This window comes from Rosa rugosa, chromosome 7 (assembly GCF_958449725.1).
Source record: "Rosa rugosa chromosome 7, drRosRugo1.1, whole genome shotgun sequence".
Lineage (NCBI taxonomy): Eukaryota > Viridiplantae > Streptophyta > Magnoliopsida > Rosales > Rosaceae > Rosa > Rosa rugosa.
The window spans coordinates 18,247,562-18,265,061 of NC_084826.1; the positions used below are offsets into that span (position 1 = coordinate 18,247,562).

General features: G+C 36.4%; 1 protein-coding gene across 2 annotated transcripts; it reads left to right on the forward strand.

Annotated features, from left to right (window-relative positions):
* The first annotated feature begins 4,714 nt into the window (after positions 1 to 4,714).
* On the forward strand, positions 4,715 to 13,643 carry LOC133720827 (protein TRANSPARENT TESTA 9-like). Of its 2 annotated transcripts, none has more exons than XM_062147308.1 (20): positions 4,715 to 4,940; positions 5,642 to 5,693; positions 5,808 to 5,884; positions 5,974 to 6,107; positions 6,299 to 6,392; positions 6,736 to 6,793; positions 7,366 to 7,474; positions 7,596 to 7,716; positions 7,806 to 7,995; positions 8,499 to 8,779; positions 9,015 to 9,103; positions 9,243 to 9,298; positions 9,448 to 9,495; positions 9,651 to 9,791; positions 10,408 to 10,513; positions 11,127 to 11,201; positions 11,299 to 11,348; positions 12,133 to 12,286; positions 12,375 to 12,541; positions 13,280 to 13,643. In XM_062147308.1, the coding sequence occupies exons 1-20, from the start codon at positions 4,888 to 4,890 to the stop codon at positions 13,556 to 13,558; spliced, it is 2,334 nt and encodes a 777-aa protein (XP_062003292.1). In that variant the 5' UTR covers positions 4,715 to 4,887; the 3' UTR covers positions 13,559 to 13,643. The 2 variants fall into 2 exon arrangements, with proteins under 2 accessions (XP_062003292.1, XP_062003293.1); XM_062147309.1 differs by having other exon boundaries at positions 4,921 to 4,940; positions 5,808 to 5,900.
* Positions 13,644 to 17,500: the final 3,857 nt, after the last annotated feature.

The window sequence follows — 17,500 nt, forward strand, 5'->3', positions numbered from 1 at the left end:
TTAACAAAGGAGAAAATATACTGATGTAGTACAAATCAACCTTGAAAATTTTTTGTTATCAAAGTTGAAGGTGTCTATTATAATTTGTGTATAAACATTGCCTTGGTTTAGATATAAATGGTTGAGCGGCTTGAGCCTCAGTAATGAAAAATGATGTAGATTTTTTTTTTATTTTTTATTGCATAACAAGGATGGCAATTCTGTAAATACTGATAAATTTAAAGATGCGGTGGCAATTTTGTAATTAACGAAAACTTTAGTGTTTAATTCATTCCGGAGAACAAATAAAGAGACCGCATGGTCTTTCATGCAATTGCCTATGCACGTGGGTATTAAACTGGAGCAGTTTACCTTATTGGTAAATCACTCAATCTGGAATTAGAGCTATAGAGGCTAAAGGTACGTATATCATGTGGGTTATTAGTTCAAGAATTGCTGATCATTGTTGGTGTCGAGGAGTCTTTTGTCGCTATTTTAGTTCCTTTTGATATATAGTTTTAACCATTAGACCAATTAGACCAGAAATACGGTGAAAGATCAATTTTTCTAGTAGTTATAACTTCCGAGGGAATCGAAGTTTCAATAGAAAAGATGGCTTTTGATATATAGTTTTAAGGAAAATTACTGGTCCCCCCTTTAACTTTTGGTGCGTCGACAGTTCAGACGCTGTTATTCCAATTTTAACAGATAACTCCCCAAACATTCAAATTTCACACAATTTGATCCAAAATGACAATTTTACCCCTCACTTATTTTTTTTTTATATATCTAATATACACACACACACACATATATACATATATCTACATATACATACATACATACATATATATATATACACACACACATATACATTATATATATACACACACATATGTATAAAAATTATACATATATTTATATATCTACATATACATATACATATACATATACATATACATATACATATATATTAGGAAGGTTCTGAAGAGGACGTCCGCACTTTTTCTGGGTTGCGGACGTCCTCTTCAGAACCTTCCTAATATATATGTATATGTATATGTATATGTATATGTATATGTATATGTAGATATATAAATATATGTATAATTTTATACATATGTGTGTGTATATATATAATGTATATGTGTGTGTGTATATATATATATGTATGTATGTATGTATATGTAGATATATGTATATATGTGTGTGTGTGTGTATATTAGATATATAAAAAAAAAATAAGTGAGGGGTAAAATTGTCATTTTGGATCAAATTGTGTGAAATTTGAATGTTTGGGGAGTTATCTGTTAAAATTGGAATAACAGGGACTGAACTGTCGACGCACCAAAAGTTAAAGGGGGGACCAGTAATTTCCCCTAGTTTTAACCATTAGACCAATTAGACCAGAAATACGGTGAAAGATCAATTTTTCTAGTAGTTATAACTTCCGAGGGAATCGAAGTTTCAATAGAAAAGATGGTCAAGTGTCAAATATATATTGTGATTACTATATAATTGCTATATGGGTTTATCAAAAGTCAGGAGATGCCCAAGATAAGGAACTTTGTTGTAGGGATACTTGGGATTAAATTCTGTGTTAGTAGGTGATTTGTATTCCTCGGACTTCTAGAGAAGTAGGTTTCATACTTTTTCTCACTTATATTCATCATGAAGTCTCTTAGTTTTCAACTTTAAGCTTCATATGATATTGCCTCAAGTCAATTACCAGCTCTTTGAAAGTGAATTTTCATGTATATTGGTTCTGGTACCCATCTCCCCAGTACGTAACCCTGAACTGCCAGATGCTTACAAGATCTAAAGTGCTAAATAATGAAGAAAGCTTAGCAAAACTGTACGTAAGCCATAATGTATTGTCATTGTGTGATAAATGCATGTTGTGAACATCTGAATTGCTTATATTTGGAATTTACATTGTCTCAAGTAATTTGTAGATGGCCAAATTTTTTACCGAGTGGATAACAAAGTCTTATTTGAAATGGAAACTTTGAACTTACGAAGAAAAGAACTTGCGATATGTCAGTTCAGCTACAATACTACTAGAACTATGTGAGATCAATATAACAATAGGAAATCCTAAATTTAAGACCAAATTAGAGTCGATTGTTTTGACCGATTTCTCGGAATCGGAGGCATCTGATGACCCTGAACAAGAAGGAGCTGCTCTCTATGTGGTTTTTATACTATTTATAATCTCACACAAGCCAAATAATTGAGGCAAAAACCAACCTCGCAGCAACGCACGGGCTCAACAACTAGTTAGAGAAAGGATTTGTAAATACACCTTTAGTTGAGCGATAATCTAGTAGAGAATATCTTTTATATATGAATAGTAATTAGTTTTCTCCAATACCCTAAATTAAATAATAGAACTGTAAGATTCTTTTTCAAAGTATATTTACGAATGGAAAGGAGGGAGTAATAATTAGACCTAGCCGTCTCTGCTAGGGTTTCTCGGTGTAGGCTTCTTCACTGATAAAATTTCCAAATCTCACTTCTCTCCTTTAGATCTCATCTTTGTTCGATGGCTGACATCCGTTTTGAGGCTGAGGAGGCAGGGCTCCAGATGGATTCGAGCCTCGTGGCGTTGGGGACTGCAGGGGCTGCAGCGTTTCAGGATGGGAACTGGTACATGGTGGGCCGTTTGTTGGTGCCGAAAGCAAGGCTGCCCGGCTTCAAGGGTACTATTTCCACGATCTGGAATATCCGATCAGGGCTGACCATTCAGGATGCAGGGGAGCGCTTTGTGTTCCAATTTGAGAATGAAGGTGTGCGCAACCGGATCTTGCGTGGAGGCCCCTGGTTTTATCGGAATACTATGCTGGTGGTGGGAGAATACGATGGCCTCAGTCCGGTGGAGGAGGTGCCTCTAAATCTGTTGGAGGCCTGGGTAGCTGTGAAGGGGCTTCCTTTTGCTCTGAGGAACAAGACGGCGCTGGCCATGGTGGGTGCCTCTTTGGGGATGATGGTTCGAGTGGATCACAACGCTTTGAAGAGGAAAGAAGAAGAACAGCGCATCAAGGTGGTGTTTGATGTTCGGCGTCGGGTCCGGGTCTGGAAGGTGTTTGAGTTCTCACCGGTGGTGAGACCGGAGTTAACCTTCATCTTCGAGAAGGTTAAGGGTTTTTGCCGGGACTATGGGCTTTTTGTTCATGATGCCACTGGTTGTGACAAGCTCTTAATCCGAGAGAAGGAGGAACTCCAAACTGGATGTACGGCAGTAGCCATGGCCGGGTTATCGTTGAACTCCGGGACAGAGACTGGTTTTTTCTTGAAGGACAAGTCTTTGTGTTTGAGCACTGCCGATCTGGAGGTTGGGTCGGGGTCTGTTGGACAAGGTGTCTTGGTGGTAGCTGGTGGGACGGGCGACCATGCACCGTCGACAACTGTCGAGTTCATGCCTTCCATGTTGTCTGGTATACCTAGGGTTTTGGAACCGGTGATCCACACCATGGAGAACTTGAAGCTGAGGGCTCCAATGCTGGTTGTTCCGCAGGAGATCGCCTCGAAGTCCGCGACTTTGATCCCTAGGTTATCTGCGACAGGTACCGAGGGTTCAAGAATGGAGTTTTCATCCATGCAATTGGTCCCGGTGGGGAGAAAGAGAAAGGCTGCATTTTATTTGGATCGCCTTGGGAAGAAGTACTTAACTTTCCCCGAGTCGAAGCTGGAGGTTGGGGAGAGTGTCTCTTTGATTGTCCAACACAAGAATGGTAAGCTTCTGGTCTCACCAAAGAAGAAGAAAGGGGGACGAGCTAAGGGAAGCAAAAATAAGATTAAGCATGCAGATGAACAAGCAGTGAAGAAGATACGTAAGTATAAGCGTAGAGGGAAAATTTTGAATTCTGATTCCTCAAGGGAAGCGTTGGATACTGCCACTGTGGAGGAGGTAGGGCCTATGCAGATGGGGGCAGATGAGGTTGTGAAGGAGCTCCCGGTTATGGAGGGAGAGCTGGAAGGTGACACGTCACCTTCTAGGGCTAGTTTAATTTGATTTTGGTATGGGTTGCAAAAACCGGAGCCTTAGTTGAAACCATTTTATGTCTGCTTCGAGGTTTCTGGGTTTTTGTAAGAATAAAGGTGCGTGGACTTCCTAAAAGGTGGGTGTACTAGGGATTTGTTGGGGTTTTATTCTTCTAGAATAGGGTTTCAGGAGGTTCTAAGGAACGATTCTTTTTGTCGACCCCATAGGGGTGTTTCGTTTTTGTACTGCTTGCTGAATATTAATGAAAGGGCTGACCTATTACCATCAAAAAAAAATAATAGAACTGTGTAATAAAACATAAAAACTACAAAAATTTGGCGAGTAACACCCACTTTGATCAAATACTATATAGCTACAAATCACAATGTGATCTTTTGTGCATGAAATATATGCATATGAGAGCTGATACATATGAACCCACTTTACTAATGTGTGCTGCGGTTCTACCATTGAAAAAAAAAACACTTCTTTTTTCATGCTCTGATTTAGCATCATCGTGGTAACACAATTAATCCACCAAGCTATGAAACAGATCCTATCCTAATCATCATTTTATGGTCTCTGGGCCAGTGGAATTTGTATTAGTAGTAGTTCTTATCACACCCAGCGACGGCCCATGGACCAAGGTCCATGAAACGAGTATGATTCGGTGCGTTTCGTTGAGAACACGAAAGAGTAAAGCTGAAAAGCCCAGGGGGAAGGGAAAGAATGAAACCGTTGACAGTTGGTTGGGCAAAACAAACAGAACAAAAAAAAAAGCAAATCCACCAAACCATCAAAATCGAAGACCAAAGGCATCTTCAACCCCCAATTCCTATGCCCAGCTAGAGTAGTAGACAGGTTGGTAGATCCTCCTCCGCTTCTGATCCTCGATCATTCTCAGTCTCAGTCTCGGTCTCATCATGTGGCGCTCTCTCTGGCGATCCATCGATCGCTTCTCTCTCCAGTACTTCAAGTAAGTTTCCAGTCCGACTTTTCGATTCGGCATTCATAATTGCATCCACGCTTTACCGACTGACTGAGAGATAGTCTAATTTTGGTCTGAATTGAGTCAAGTTTTGCTGGAATTGGGTAAAACTGGGAGTCGTTTTGCTCAATTTGTTTGTAATTGGGGGGTTTGGACTCGCTTGGTGTGTAGCAAATGAGTTTTGGTTAGGGGAATGGAGGACATGAACAAGGGAAGGGGACTGGCTGTTGACTGATGCGAGAATTGTAAATTGATGTACATTTGAGTGTGGGGTAGTAGTGGCTGAATTTATCAGCAAACCTATTCGGAAACCCGATTTGTTGAAATATTGGGGTCTAGGATGAAGTTGCTACATTGTATTCTTAGACAGAAAAAAAGAAGAGAGAGAGAGAGAGAGAGACTGCATTGTAGCTATAGGGTGAAGTTTTCTGCTAGCAGGATAGTATCTGATTGTGTTTTACCATGGAAGTAGTATGGTGTTGCTTGTAAATTCGAAAAAAAAAAAAAAAAAGAGTCAGGTATAAACTTTTTTATTTATTTTTGAAATAGTCAAGTATAAACTCATGTGTGAGAAGAATTGGAGAGGATATAAGCTTTATGCCAAAGATGCACTCATAATTTCATTTGATTGTCATGATCGTCATTTATTATTATTATTAATACCTGTTTGGATCTTCTTGTGGATGCAGACACATAATCATTGAACTGCAGCAAATCAAAGTTGTGGATAGGCATAACAGGGTAACTTGATTGACTTTTCTATAATTTAATATATATAAACTGTCAACTTATTTTTTTTCCTTTGACTCATATTTCTCTCTCTTTTCTGTTTCTGCTATGCTCCCTCTCTACCAGGAATTTGTCATAGATTTACTACAGTCCATAGTGGAGCTAGTTACTTATGGCGATAGACAAGATCCACTGATTTTCGAGTATGAACTGTTCATGGTAAAGCTTCTCTATGGGTACGCTTTTCAATTTCTTGTTTGTATTCTAATTGTTATATGTAATATGTATGCAGATGCTTTATGGAATACCAAGTTTTAGCAGAATTTGTTCGTGTGCTGAAGATCAGTAGAAAATCAAGAATTGAGGCACCATTGCTCCAGTATCTGAGTATAATGATTCAAAACATGAATAGTGAACATTCAATTTGTAAGAACCTAAATTCAATTTCTTTTACAATAACTCTTTGATTGCTACAGAGGACCAACTCATGTTGGGAAACCAGTTGGTATTGTACATGAAAAAAATCTTGTTATTGTCAGTTCCGATCCTTTTTTATTTCATCATTTCAAGGCATTCTTAAGCCCTGAACTTATGCGTTGATGGTTTTTCTGATGCAGATTATTGTTTGAGCAATGACTATATCAACAGCATTATTGGACATGAGTTTGAATTTGAAGGAGACCTAGCACTATATTATGTATCCTTCTTGAGGTCTCTCTCTCTCTCTCTCTCTCTCTCTCTCTCACACACGTGTGTGTGTGTGTGTGGAGAGGACCCTTCTTAAGAGGGATTCCTTTTAACGATAACCAAAATGGATCACGGTTTTGGGGCCATCCTCCATTGTGGTCCAATTATCCTAACTGCCTAAGTTTAGGAGCTTCATCTAAAAATCATACTTGTAAACAATCAACACACTCGTGAGTCATTCAAAATGGATCCTCTTAAGAAGGGCCCTCTGTGTATGTTTTAACTCTTATTTTCTGAAATAATGCTGAAGTTCTTTTTCCTTGCTTTTGTCATTGCTTATGATTTATTTATTTATTTATTTTTTCAGAGCAGTGAGCAATAAACTAAACAAGGACACACTTTGCCTTCTTCTGAAGGTTCATGGGGTAAGTAAAGTTTTTCAATTTAATTTTTGATTTACATGTTTATGCAGTTCTTTGAATGTCAGTGTTAATCTTATCTTCCCGTTATTGAAGATTTTTTTTTAAGTATTTGGCTTCAGGCCCTCACTGGATTGAGCCTGTTAGACCAGAAAATGCAATTTTATGGTTATTTATGTGTTCCACGTTATCATGCTTTTGTTCTCCTAGTGGTTAAGGGCAGGTCCATCAAAGCTTGGTCCAAACATGGTTATCATTTCTCATTGTCTTGTATTGCCATTTGCCAGTCATCTATTGGAGCCATGTTTTGTGTTCTTTCCATCACCCAGGATTGAATAATATATATATTTTTTTTGTGGGTCTCTGTATGGTCATTTCATAGTGGGAAAAAGAGTCGTGAGTAACAGGAAATGCCTTCACTATTTCAGTCTTTAATAAACAACTAAAGGATGCTCACAAATTTTACTTCCCTTAAGTGGAGGTTAAATTGTTTATGACATTTGGAAGTATGGAACTATATTATGTGTGCATGACTGAGTTGCAAAGCCTTATTATGTCAATTCTTCATTCAATTGCAGGATGCTGTAGTTTCATTTCCCCTGTATTATGAGGCTCTCAAATTTTCCCACCACCGGGAAAAGATGATTCAGACAGCTATCCGTGCATTAACTCTCAGTATATATAATGGTATGGCTCTGTTATCTCCCTGTCGTTTGTTCTCCCTTATTTGCTACTAGAAGAGCAGCATGACATTTGAATTGCAAGTATACTTTTGGTAATTTGGATTGGTTTCTTTTTGGCTGTGCAGTTAGTGATGATATGGTTTATCAATATATAACTGGTCCTCCAGTCTCAAAGTATTTTTCAGACTTGGTTGCAAGCTTAAGAGAGCAATTCTTTCATCTAGATTCCCTTGTCCAGGCTACTAAGTATGTTTATTTATTTTGTTGACAAACAAATTTTGATAGTGAAATACTGAAATGTGCATGTAAGGTTGAACCGTGTAACACTGATGCAGTGGGAGGCTTACATATCAGAAGAGAGAAGAACTTCTTTTGGAAACGGATGAGATCATCGACGATTTGTATTACCTGAAGGATATGCTTGGTATCGGTGACTCCCGTTTGAGTAGAGTAGTTATGGAAAATCTTCTTAGAGTATTGGTCTTTCCCGTACTAATTCCACTACTGCAGTTGACGCAGATTAATGTGAGATGTTTTTTCTTCGATCCATTGCTTTGCCTTCTTATCTACTTCATGAGATACAAATAATACTGTTTGTTGGAAGACTCCTGGCAAAAAAAAATTATGCAAACAGTAAAACTTCCACATTGCATGACATAGTTGTTTCCTTATAAGGATCATTATATATGATTGACTAATTTATGTGGTTGGTTTGCAATAGACTAATAGAGTGATGTTTTTGCTTGGTTTGCTTTTACTAATTGCTTTACCCTGTACCGACTTTATTGCTAGATTTTGTTGGCCACCTTTCACAAATTGAAAACTGAAACAATAGAGATAAACACTTGGTAAAAAACACTTAACAGATACTTTAAATCAAATTAGTAAAAAACACTTAACATGTAGAAAATTACAATCACAAAAGGAAAGATAAAGCCAGTACTAAATCTTTTATGCTGCATGAGTTGTCAATTGAATTATACTTGTCCTTGTTGGTGTATTCATTCAGCATTTCATTTATGCTTCAGGGCTCAAATTTATCTGTAGTCACGTCTTTCTATACTGTTTCTCGTCTGCTTCAAGTCATTGGTGGAAAAGGCATGTTCAACTCTGTGGCTGGAGTCATTTTATATCCTTACATGGCCTCAAGTGTGAGAGTCTGTATTGAAAGGGACTCAACAGAGAGCATTGGTGATGCTAAATCTATATTCAACCAATTGAGTGACATGGAAAAGGTAGAATCTTCTGATTCTGAGGCTGAAGGAGCAGAAAGAATTAGCTGCCCGAGAGATACTATCCCTGTCGACAGGTTGTTACAGGCTTTCTTGTTCTTATAAGTTATAACCTCCTGCAGAAAAAAAAAAGAAAAAAAGAAAAAAAGAAGGAAAGGAAACAACTTCTTTAACTTTTGTCAGGGTTCTGTTGCACTTAATTTTTTTTTAGCTCATGCAACTCTAAAGTTATAAGAATTTATTCTCATATGGAACTTTCCAGGGTATTGTTCTCTTGTAGTGTACTTATTATAAATTCTATTCCTGGTGCAGGAATGGAATACTAGCTCATATTTTCTCGGAGAGTTATAGTCTATTGCTATCTTCACTGTTTGTATTATTTATTTTAGCAGAAGCAAAAGGTACTAACTTGTCCATTTCTGTATAGATCTTCATGCATAAATTCAATTTATCAGTCTTGACAATGTTTCTTCAACCTTGAACTTTTCTTCACTGTTTGTAATATCTGAGTGTTTTGCATATCTCTTTCCATTGATACAGATCTTCATCCACTGCTCTTTCGAATGATTGGATTAAGTGGGATGCAACATATGCTTGTGAGTATTAAAATTGTTTTTTTTTTTTTTGTAATATACAAAATTCTATTTTCTGTGATCAGTTCTGAGGTCACATGAAAAATTCCATGACGTAGAATTACCCAACATTTACGTTGGAGATTCATAATATTCTATTTGTATTTTAACAGGCAACAGATGGAAATACTGGAAATATCTTTGTGATATATAGGGATCAGGTATACGGAATCTTTGATGATTCTTGCCTAAATCATATATCTCCATTTATTAATTATTTTTAGTCAGCTAAATTTAACTATTTGAACTGTGACCCTATGTATCCTAATTTAATGTGGCTTTCAGTGTCATAATGAACTGAATTTTCATTTTACAGATTTTAAATGCATTATTGAAGGTTTTAGCAAGTCAACCACCTTTCTCTATACTAATACAATGGCATACAGGGTGGTTCTTGCGGAAGCTATTGATTTTTCAAGGAAAAGGTCTTGGTTGTCATAACACCCAGCTATTCAACGTAAGTTTCAGCTGATTTGGTAAAAGTACTAATTTATTAATCATATATGAATCTTCTATTGAATTGCAAGGAAAGAATGCTGGCATCAAAAATCGCAAACCAGAATGAAATGGATAATGCTTATTGTGTGTGGATATGTTTCTATGAAATCTCCCTACCTTCACAGTTTTTTTGTTTCTTCTTGGCAAAACAAACCATTCGTGGTAGGTCGTGTATTAGCAGTTTCCCTTCTTGTTCTTAGCTTCCATCAATGATTGTAGTGAACTAGTGATGAACGCAAGAAGATAATTTTTGTTCTTTGTTTTTCTTAGGCATAAGAACTTGTCTTGGAAAAAAAAAAGTTTGTTTTTGTTTAGTTTTTCTCTACTCAGTGAGAAGTTGTTGAAGCTTCAGGTCTGAAGATGCTCAGACTTTGACATTACAAACCTTAAGGTTGAGTTTCTCCGACCTATATGTAGCCAATAAACTTGTAGAGAGTTTGACGTAGACTGACTGGTCTTTGAGGCAGGATTAGATCTTTGTTTGAAATGCACATTTACCCTGACGATCTTGTCCTTCATGTAGTTACATTTCCCAAACTTTCTAAAGTTTTATATGTTCTAGTTTATCTGGACAGGCCTCATACCAGCAGTCTCGTGAATACCTTCAGAAGGAACTTGATGGATGCTGGTTTGATCATATCCCAGAGGTCTTAAGAAATGAATGGGCAGGCTGTAAAGCAGGTACTTTGGTCATATCTCAGTTATTTAGATATGGATGCATCATTTGTTTCTTTTGGGGACAGCGTTGGTATCTTTGTCTCTTAAAGTTTTTTTTTTTTCCTTATCTTTTCTTCCAAGGATTTTTACAAAGGTTAAGCTGCAAGAATGTAGTAGGAACAGTACTAATTTTTATCTTTTTATGTTCCTAACATCTTGGTTGGTCTTCACATGGTCCTCTATATAGACCATGGGATTTGCACTTGCAAATATTCGAACACAAGATCTCGTGCTCATACCATAGAATTTCTTTGTTTGTTAACCTTATTTCTAAAAGCTTGGATCATTAGATGGTGGTGGGAATAGATTCTTAACAATCCTCTCATAAATTCAGAGGGCTGCAATTGCAGGATATGAACTTGTGCTCTCTCTGATATCATCTTAAGTTTTGTTGGCTTATCACTATTACCCAAAGTTCAAGTTGTTAAGATGAGGGTTAATACTTTGTTACTATAACATTGGCAACTGCTTCTTCCTGGAAAAAAAATAAAAAGGATACGAAAAAGACATGATTTATTTGATATCTTATATGGATAACTTACTAAATGCAACTAATCTATTATGATGCTGCCTGCAGCTCTGGAGGAATCATCCCAATGTAAAGATCCTTTTTTTGTCTTAGAGCTCGACTCTAGCCAACAAAATACTGATGGTACGTTTTTTTGAAAAGGATAGCACTTTGTCTGTTGTGATGCTTCAGAAAGTAATCTGTTACATGATAAGTAACTTACATTGTACGCATATTGCAGGTGATACAACGTCCTACCTTGCGTGGCAGAGGATGGTTGACACTGTGAAGGTAATTATCATTTATTGAACACTGAGATGAACTTTTATGTTTGTGTTCAACTTCTATGTTTGAGAGATGATTCCTTGCTGGCTTAGATTTTTGAACACTGAGATGAATTTCAGTTTGCCATATGGGGACTGGATCTACTAATAAACTTTCTGAAATCAAATTTTACTCAGTGGAGTGTTTGGTTCCATGAATCCATGATGGTGTCCAACATGACTTGCTGGTCATAGGTTATATTCTATGGATCACATTAGTATGAGCTTCCAATGTCAGAATATGGAGTCGAACTGTCAAAATTAACTCATGCTAAGAGGCAAGAATGAATAAATGAAAGATACAAATTGCCTAAATGAAATGTTTCTGTTGCTGGAGTTTTGGTAATCATACCTGAGCAAAACATGTCAAAAAATGAAGTGTCATTGAGGAGTAGATACTTGAAAGTTCTTATTGCTGCTCCATAAATTGAATTGCTGGATTATTTGCCTTTCTCTTTGAACTTAGTGATTCGCACTATTATATGTGATATTTTCTCTGTATGTGTGCAGTATATGAGTAAGACATTGATGTGTTTTGACTTCATACTTATAAAAGCATGCCACGCTTTCCGTACTGGTCTGCCAAATGTGATGTTGTGCATTATTTTCTTAGACTTCGTCTTGTCCGCATGTATTTGGTGTACTTTGATTGATTCTATGAAAACTTATTTAGCATCTCAGTTTTTTTTGTCTTGATTAGTTGCTTCCAGTTTTTTGTTGACTCTTTGAAGCTCCCCTGTGTGCATGTTTAGGTTTTCATTCTACATCTTCAGCTTAAATCATGTATTCTCAAAGGAGAACTGCTTGAAGAACCTATGCTGAACTTAAGCAGTGCAGTGGCTGACTCTGGCAAAACCCATGCTTCAGATGTTGCATCTGCAAGCTTTGGGTCAGAGGTTCCTTTAGGTGGGTATTTTTCTAGTGGAAGTTGAATATTATCCCAGATCAATCTCTGTGTTATTTATATTCTGTTACTCCCTACAATTTTTTGCAGGATCTGGAATACCTTGTCGAATCGCATTTTCCAATGCAGGAATTCGGGATATCTACTTGATACCTGTGGCAAGGAAAACATCAGGAAAATTGCTTCTTGCAGAGAAGCATCCTTTCCGCAGTCATCGAGGAACGGTACTTGCTATTGCACCATTGGCTGGGTCAAATGTAAGTTTAAAAATAATGCCATTGGCATAGCTATGTTTTACTATCAACACAGTTCGGTTCAGTAATTGTATATTTTAGCTTGACAGGGTCAATAAAACTGATTTAGTAATGAGTTCAGTTTGATTCTGTCAATAACTAGGCTTATGGTTATGGCTGGTATTCTTGGCAGTCTTGCACTATACCAGATCGGTGTCCAATCACTTGCTCTGATAGGCTTGAAGTAGAATTCTGATGTGCCTTGTCTATCCTCTAGGATATGATTTTTTCTAGTTTCAGATTTTGGTAAAAAATATGATATTACAAATTGGCTGAAAAATCTGCAATTTCCAGTGTCTATCCTCTAGGATATGATTTTTTCTAGTTTCAGATTTTGGTAGAAAATATGATATTACAAATTGGCTGATAAATCTGCAATTTCCAGAGTTAGTGACATTGTTGCATTCCGGTTTTTGCAGATAGGACTGAGAAATATTAGGATAGAAATATGCTTAATTTGTTTAAGCTTCTAGAAATCATGTTTCTATGTTCAAGTGGGAAACAACAGATGAGGAGGCCGTGCACATTTATTTTTACTTTTATTTTTATTTTTTATCACCTCTTGATGGGGGTAAAGGAAAAGGATTGTAATGGCTCCAACAAAGTATCATGGGAGCTTGAAATTCTTTTTATTATTGTAGATGTGCCTTTCTTTTTATTATTCTTTTTATTATGCTTGATTTTGTTTCTCATTTGAAACAGCCGAAGGTAGATGAGGACCATCCAACATGGTTGCATCTTCAGATAAGAGAGTTCGAACCAAAATTCCGTACTAAATTTAGAGGATATCATGCAGCGAAGTCCAATCACATTGTTGATGGCAGATGGACGCTTGGTTTTTCAGATGCAAAGGCTTGCGCGGCTGCTAGATCATCAGTACTTGAGGAAACTCGGAAGCTGAGATCCTCTGTTGAGAGCTTACTTGCTCCTCTACTGCAAAATAACTGTCTAGGAAATTTATCAGAGAGCGAAGATGACTGAATCATTATTTTTGTTTTTTTAATGGTTGTAAGTTAGCTTGCAACAATTTCAATTTAATAGTTGTCTTTGTTTTCTTTCCGTTCAATTTTGCGACTTCCCACATAAGGCTGAGGTTCATAATAATACATCACCTATCATCATCAAACATGCTATAAGTTAAGTTGAGACCTTATAGCAGTTCTATTTTTCAACAATACTGAAGATAGAAATGTATCATATCAATTAGATTATTAGAATACGTACGAATATGTAGATTCATAATCAGTGGAAATTCATCTCTGTTAAGTTGGAACACCTATTGATATATTCTGTTTCACTCAATTTGTTCCTCATGAATCTGTTAATTATCTGTAAATTATCATTGAATGCAAAAGAAAGAGGCAAGTTCTTAGTCCCCCGTGTATCAGGACCAACTATGGTTAAGAAATGATTTGTATTTATGCAAAATGCTTTTATTTATAATACAAACTGAAGTACGTGTGTGGCTATAGACACCACTATGTGGTTACAAGTTCTCTCATCAGACTACATATACAAAAGGCATAGGCAAAGCAACTTCCTTAGCTAATCAGACTAGAGAAGAAACCAAAAATATTCTGCAACAGTCAGATCCTGGGAAAGCGGAGCTGGTAGTGATGATCAGAACTGGACCGGTCACCGTTAAACAATCACTTCAGCTATTAACGCTTTCCTGCAGGTGCAGTCTCATCGTGCAAGCTGCAAACCAACGAGGAAGTGGGGCCATCGGAGATCGGACGATTCAATACAGGGGTCCAGAACCTGTTACGAAACGATAACGCTCTGATACTACACAAAATACATACTGATCCTAAAAGCTTTAGTTCTTAGTAAATGAGCTAATAATGTGTATCATCAAATGTATAGCACCACTTAAGTTAATTTGCAAGTGTAGCAAAATTAAAGCTCGTGCATGCTTTGAATCTTTCAAGTGCATGAAAACTCAGCAATATACATATACAACCAGCTGCAAATTGAAAGCATGCACGAGTCTTCATTATAGCTTTGCAGCTAGGAGCAGAAGATATCTATCAGCTCATCTAGTTGCTCGGTGATCTATTCTCATGAATATTAATCAATATGATGCCCCCTTTTTGAGCCTAAATACGAAAGATTATAAGATTAACAAGAGCATTTCAGATAGCAAGCGGAAAAGCAACGAAAACTTTTGGAAAAAGGAGTGTGTAATTCCATCACCTTTACATAAACAAGGCTGTCATGTCAAAATTTGAGCAACTTTTTCTGCATTCTAACCTTTAAAGTCTGGCTGGCCACTCTACGTAGTACGTACTATGTATAATTCTATTAACTATTTCTCTTAGTTTGGATATTGCTTTTCACCCACATGGCCACGTATCCGCCAAAGATGCTCTTATTTGAAGCTTCAAAGCACAAAATGAGCGGCCCTTTTGAGTAGATAATGCCATATTTTACTTTTAATATGGCTTTATGAAGAGAGAGTGCTTTACTTTAACCAAAAGAGCGCTTAGCTAAAAAAACAAAATTAATTAATTAAATACCACAACTCCCTAATGCATTGTGTTCCCTTATGTTATAAATATTAAAGGGCGTTGATGGTGAAAGAAGAGAAAAGATCGTAAACCCTAATCAACTTCGATCATTTGACACAAATCTCATGGCGTCCTAACACAGATTATTAGTACGTTATGGATCATGGCTTTTCTTTTTTACTTTCCTTTCAAACAAGTTGAGCGTTATTGGTTTGAGGGAGAAAGTGAGATCGCGAGAGAATGGGTTAGGGTGTATTCCAAGTAACTGTAAATATTCCGATCTCATTCAAACGCTCCTTTTGTAGCAAAATATAGCAGAGAGGGTGCTTTGTGTTTCAAATTATTTGGTGGCTTTCTATGTCTTTTTAGGCCAACAAAGATGGATAGGGTTGAAGAAGCTTTTTGACTGAGGACTGAACTGAGCTAGCTAGCTAGAAGAATGCTCTCTCGCTGAGAAAAGAATAAACAGTGAAGAGTTTTGGATTTATCTGTACTTGTTTGGGTCCTACTCTCCATATCATTCTGACCCATATTCTATATTTGATTAACAGTTTTGAAATTACATAATTCAAAAAAAATAATGGTTTACATACAAAAATGTTCGGAGATAGTATATTCCAGATTGTATGCCTAAATTTAGATCGTCTGAGACCGAAAATGTCTAACATTTAAACTCCAATTTGAAGTATGCAATTTGGAGATAAGTACGAGATTAAAATCGAACGATAATACTGTTAATTATCTCATTCAATTTTTGGATTTCTATTACTCGATTATATCATTCAAGGAGACGATGAAACAATAAGCATTAATATAATGTTGATAGAATGTTTATTTTATCAATTATCACTAACTTTAAGTAAAAGCAGCAGATGATTGAGGAATGAAAGAGCTGGGAGATCTCTCGTTTGAAGTGTAAATATCTCTGTAATGTTTTGAATTTTTTACGCAATTCCATGAATTTTATGTTATTAGATCAAGACCTAGTTATGGTGGTGATCAGTAGTGTAGAGCTACGTTGTAGCTCTGCTTTCTATATCTAATTCTGTTACAAGACCAACTGGTCTGTCCAGAAAAAAGCTTCGACACCACCAAAATACCAGTGACTGAACCAGCTAGCTGAAGATGAAGAAGAGAAGAAGAATAAGAAGACAGAGAATATAGATTTATACTTTTGGGTTGAGATACTGGAAGTTTAATTTATGATATTTCAGTTAATTGCCAGATATTTTGTTTAACTGATTCCATCTGTTGTTAATGCGCCAAAAAAACAAAAACCATATTATTATTTTTCTGTTAAATTTCAATAATAGTTTGTGTATACTCGTTGTCTCTTAGGTTTATCATCTCCCGGTCATGCTTGAGGCCCTATAATTGGAAATCGCTTTTATCTCGATCGGTTGCATATCTAACATCATAGTTTATGTTCCATAATCATTGAGAAATTAATATTTGACAACTACCATGACACTAAGTAAAGAATTTTGCATATCCATGTGCTACTTAATTATGGTGTAGGACTTGTGGCAAGATATTGTGTCATATTAAGTTTGTTTAGGTATGTATCGTGGAACAGAATCACGAACTTTTAAACTAACATCAATAACACGGTAATTACAAAAAAATAAATAAACAAAAAGAAATAGAGGAGCTCTAAAATTCTAACCGTAGAACAATAGCTCAAGAACAAAAGAATGTCACACTCTCAGAATCCTAAAGAGGATCAACCTCAACCCAGTTTAATATACTTTAATACTAATAATCACTCCAGATATCAAACTTAAACCAGTTTAATATAGTTAAATACTAGTTTAGTATTACTATATTTTCTCTTTTGTCGTTTCAGTTTTATCTAATATCTTCAAAAGAAATAATATTACTGTTATAGACGAATTTGGGATAATTAAATTACTGTAATTTGTCATGCAAGGGTCTTAATACTTTTTTTTTTTTTTTCACAAGGAAAATTAGACAATCAAGGAGGGTCCAAAAGCTGAACTTTATGTAGTAAAGGAGAGTGAGATAGAGGAGGGAATGTCTGAGAGCTGGTATTAATCCCCATGCAACATGCATTTAAAGTGTCAAGCTTTGAAGCTTTGTTCGTCTTATAGTTATACATCTCTTCTAGAGAAGAGAAAGAGAAATGATGCTAATTATAAAACTAAAAATAAAATGGGAGGAAGGACGCTTTAAGGCTTTAATCTTTATTCCATGTCGTCTCTCTTTGAGTCTGGAAGAAAATCGTACACAGTTCCCTATTCCTTCTTCAGCAGACACATAGTCCCCATTCTCTTTTCAGGTCCTCGTTTTTGGCGGATCCACATTCCTTTCATTCATTTACTCTTCTTCTCAATCATTAAATAAAAAACAAAACAACATGAATCATATATATATATATATATATATACAGATT

Excerpts from the sequence above, each read along its gene's own strand:
- LOC133720827 (XM_062147308.1), top strand. The coding sequence starts at position 4,888 with ATGTGGCGCTCTCTCTGGCGATCCATCGATCGCTTCTCTCTCCAGTAC. Across the intron at positions 4,941-5,641 it reads TTCTCTCTCCAGTACTTCAA|ACACATAATCATTGAACTGC; the intron begins GTAAGTTTCCAG and ends TTGTGGATGCAG. Across the intron at positions 6,393-6,735 it reads TATTATGTATCCTTCTTGAG|AGCAGTGAGCAATAAACTAA; the intron begins GTCTCTCTCTCT and ends TTATTTTTTCAG.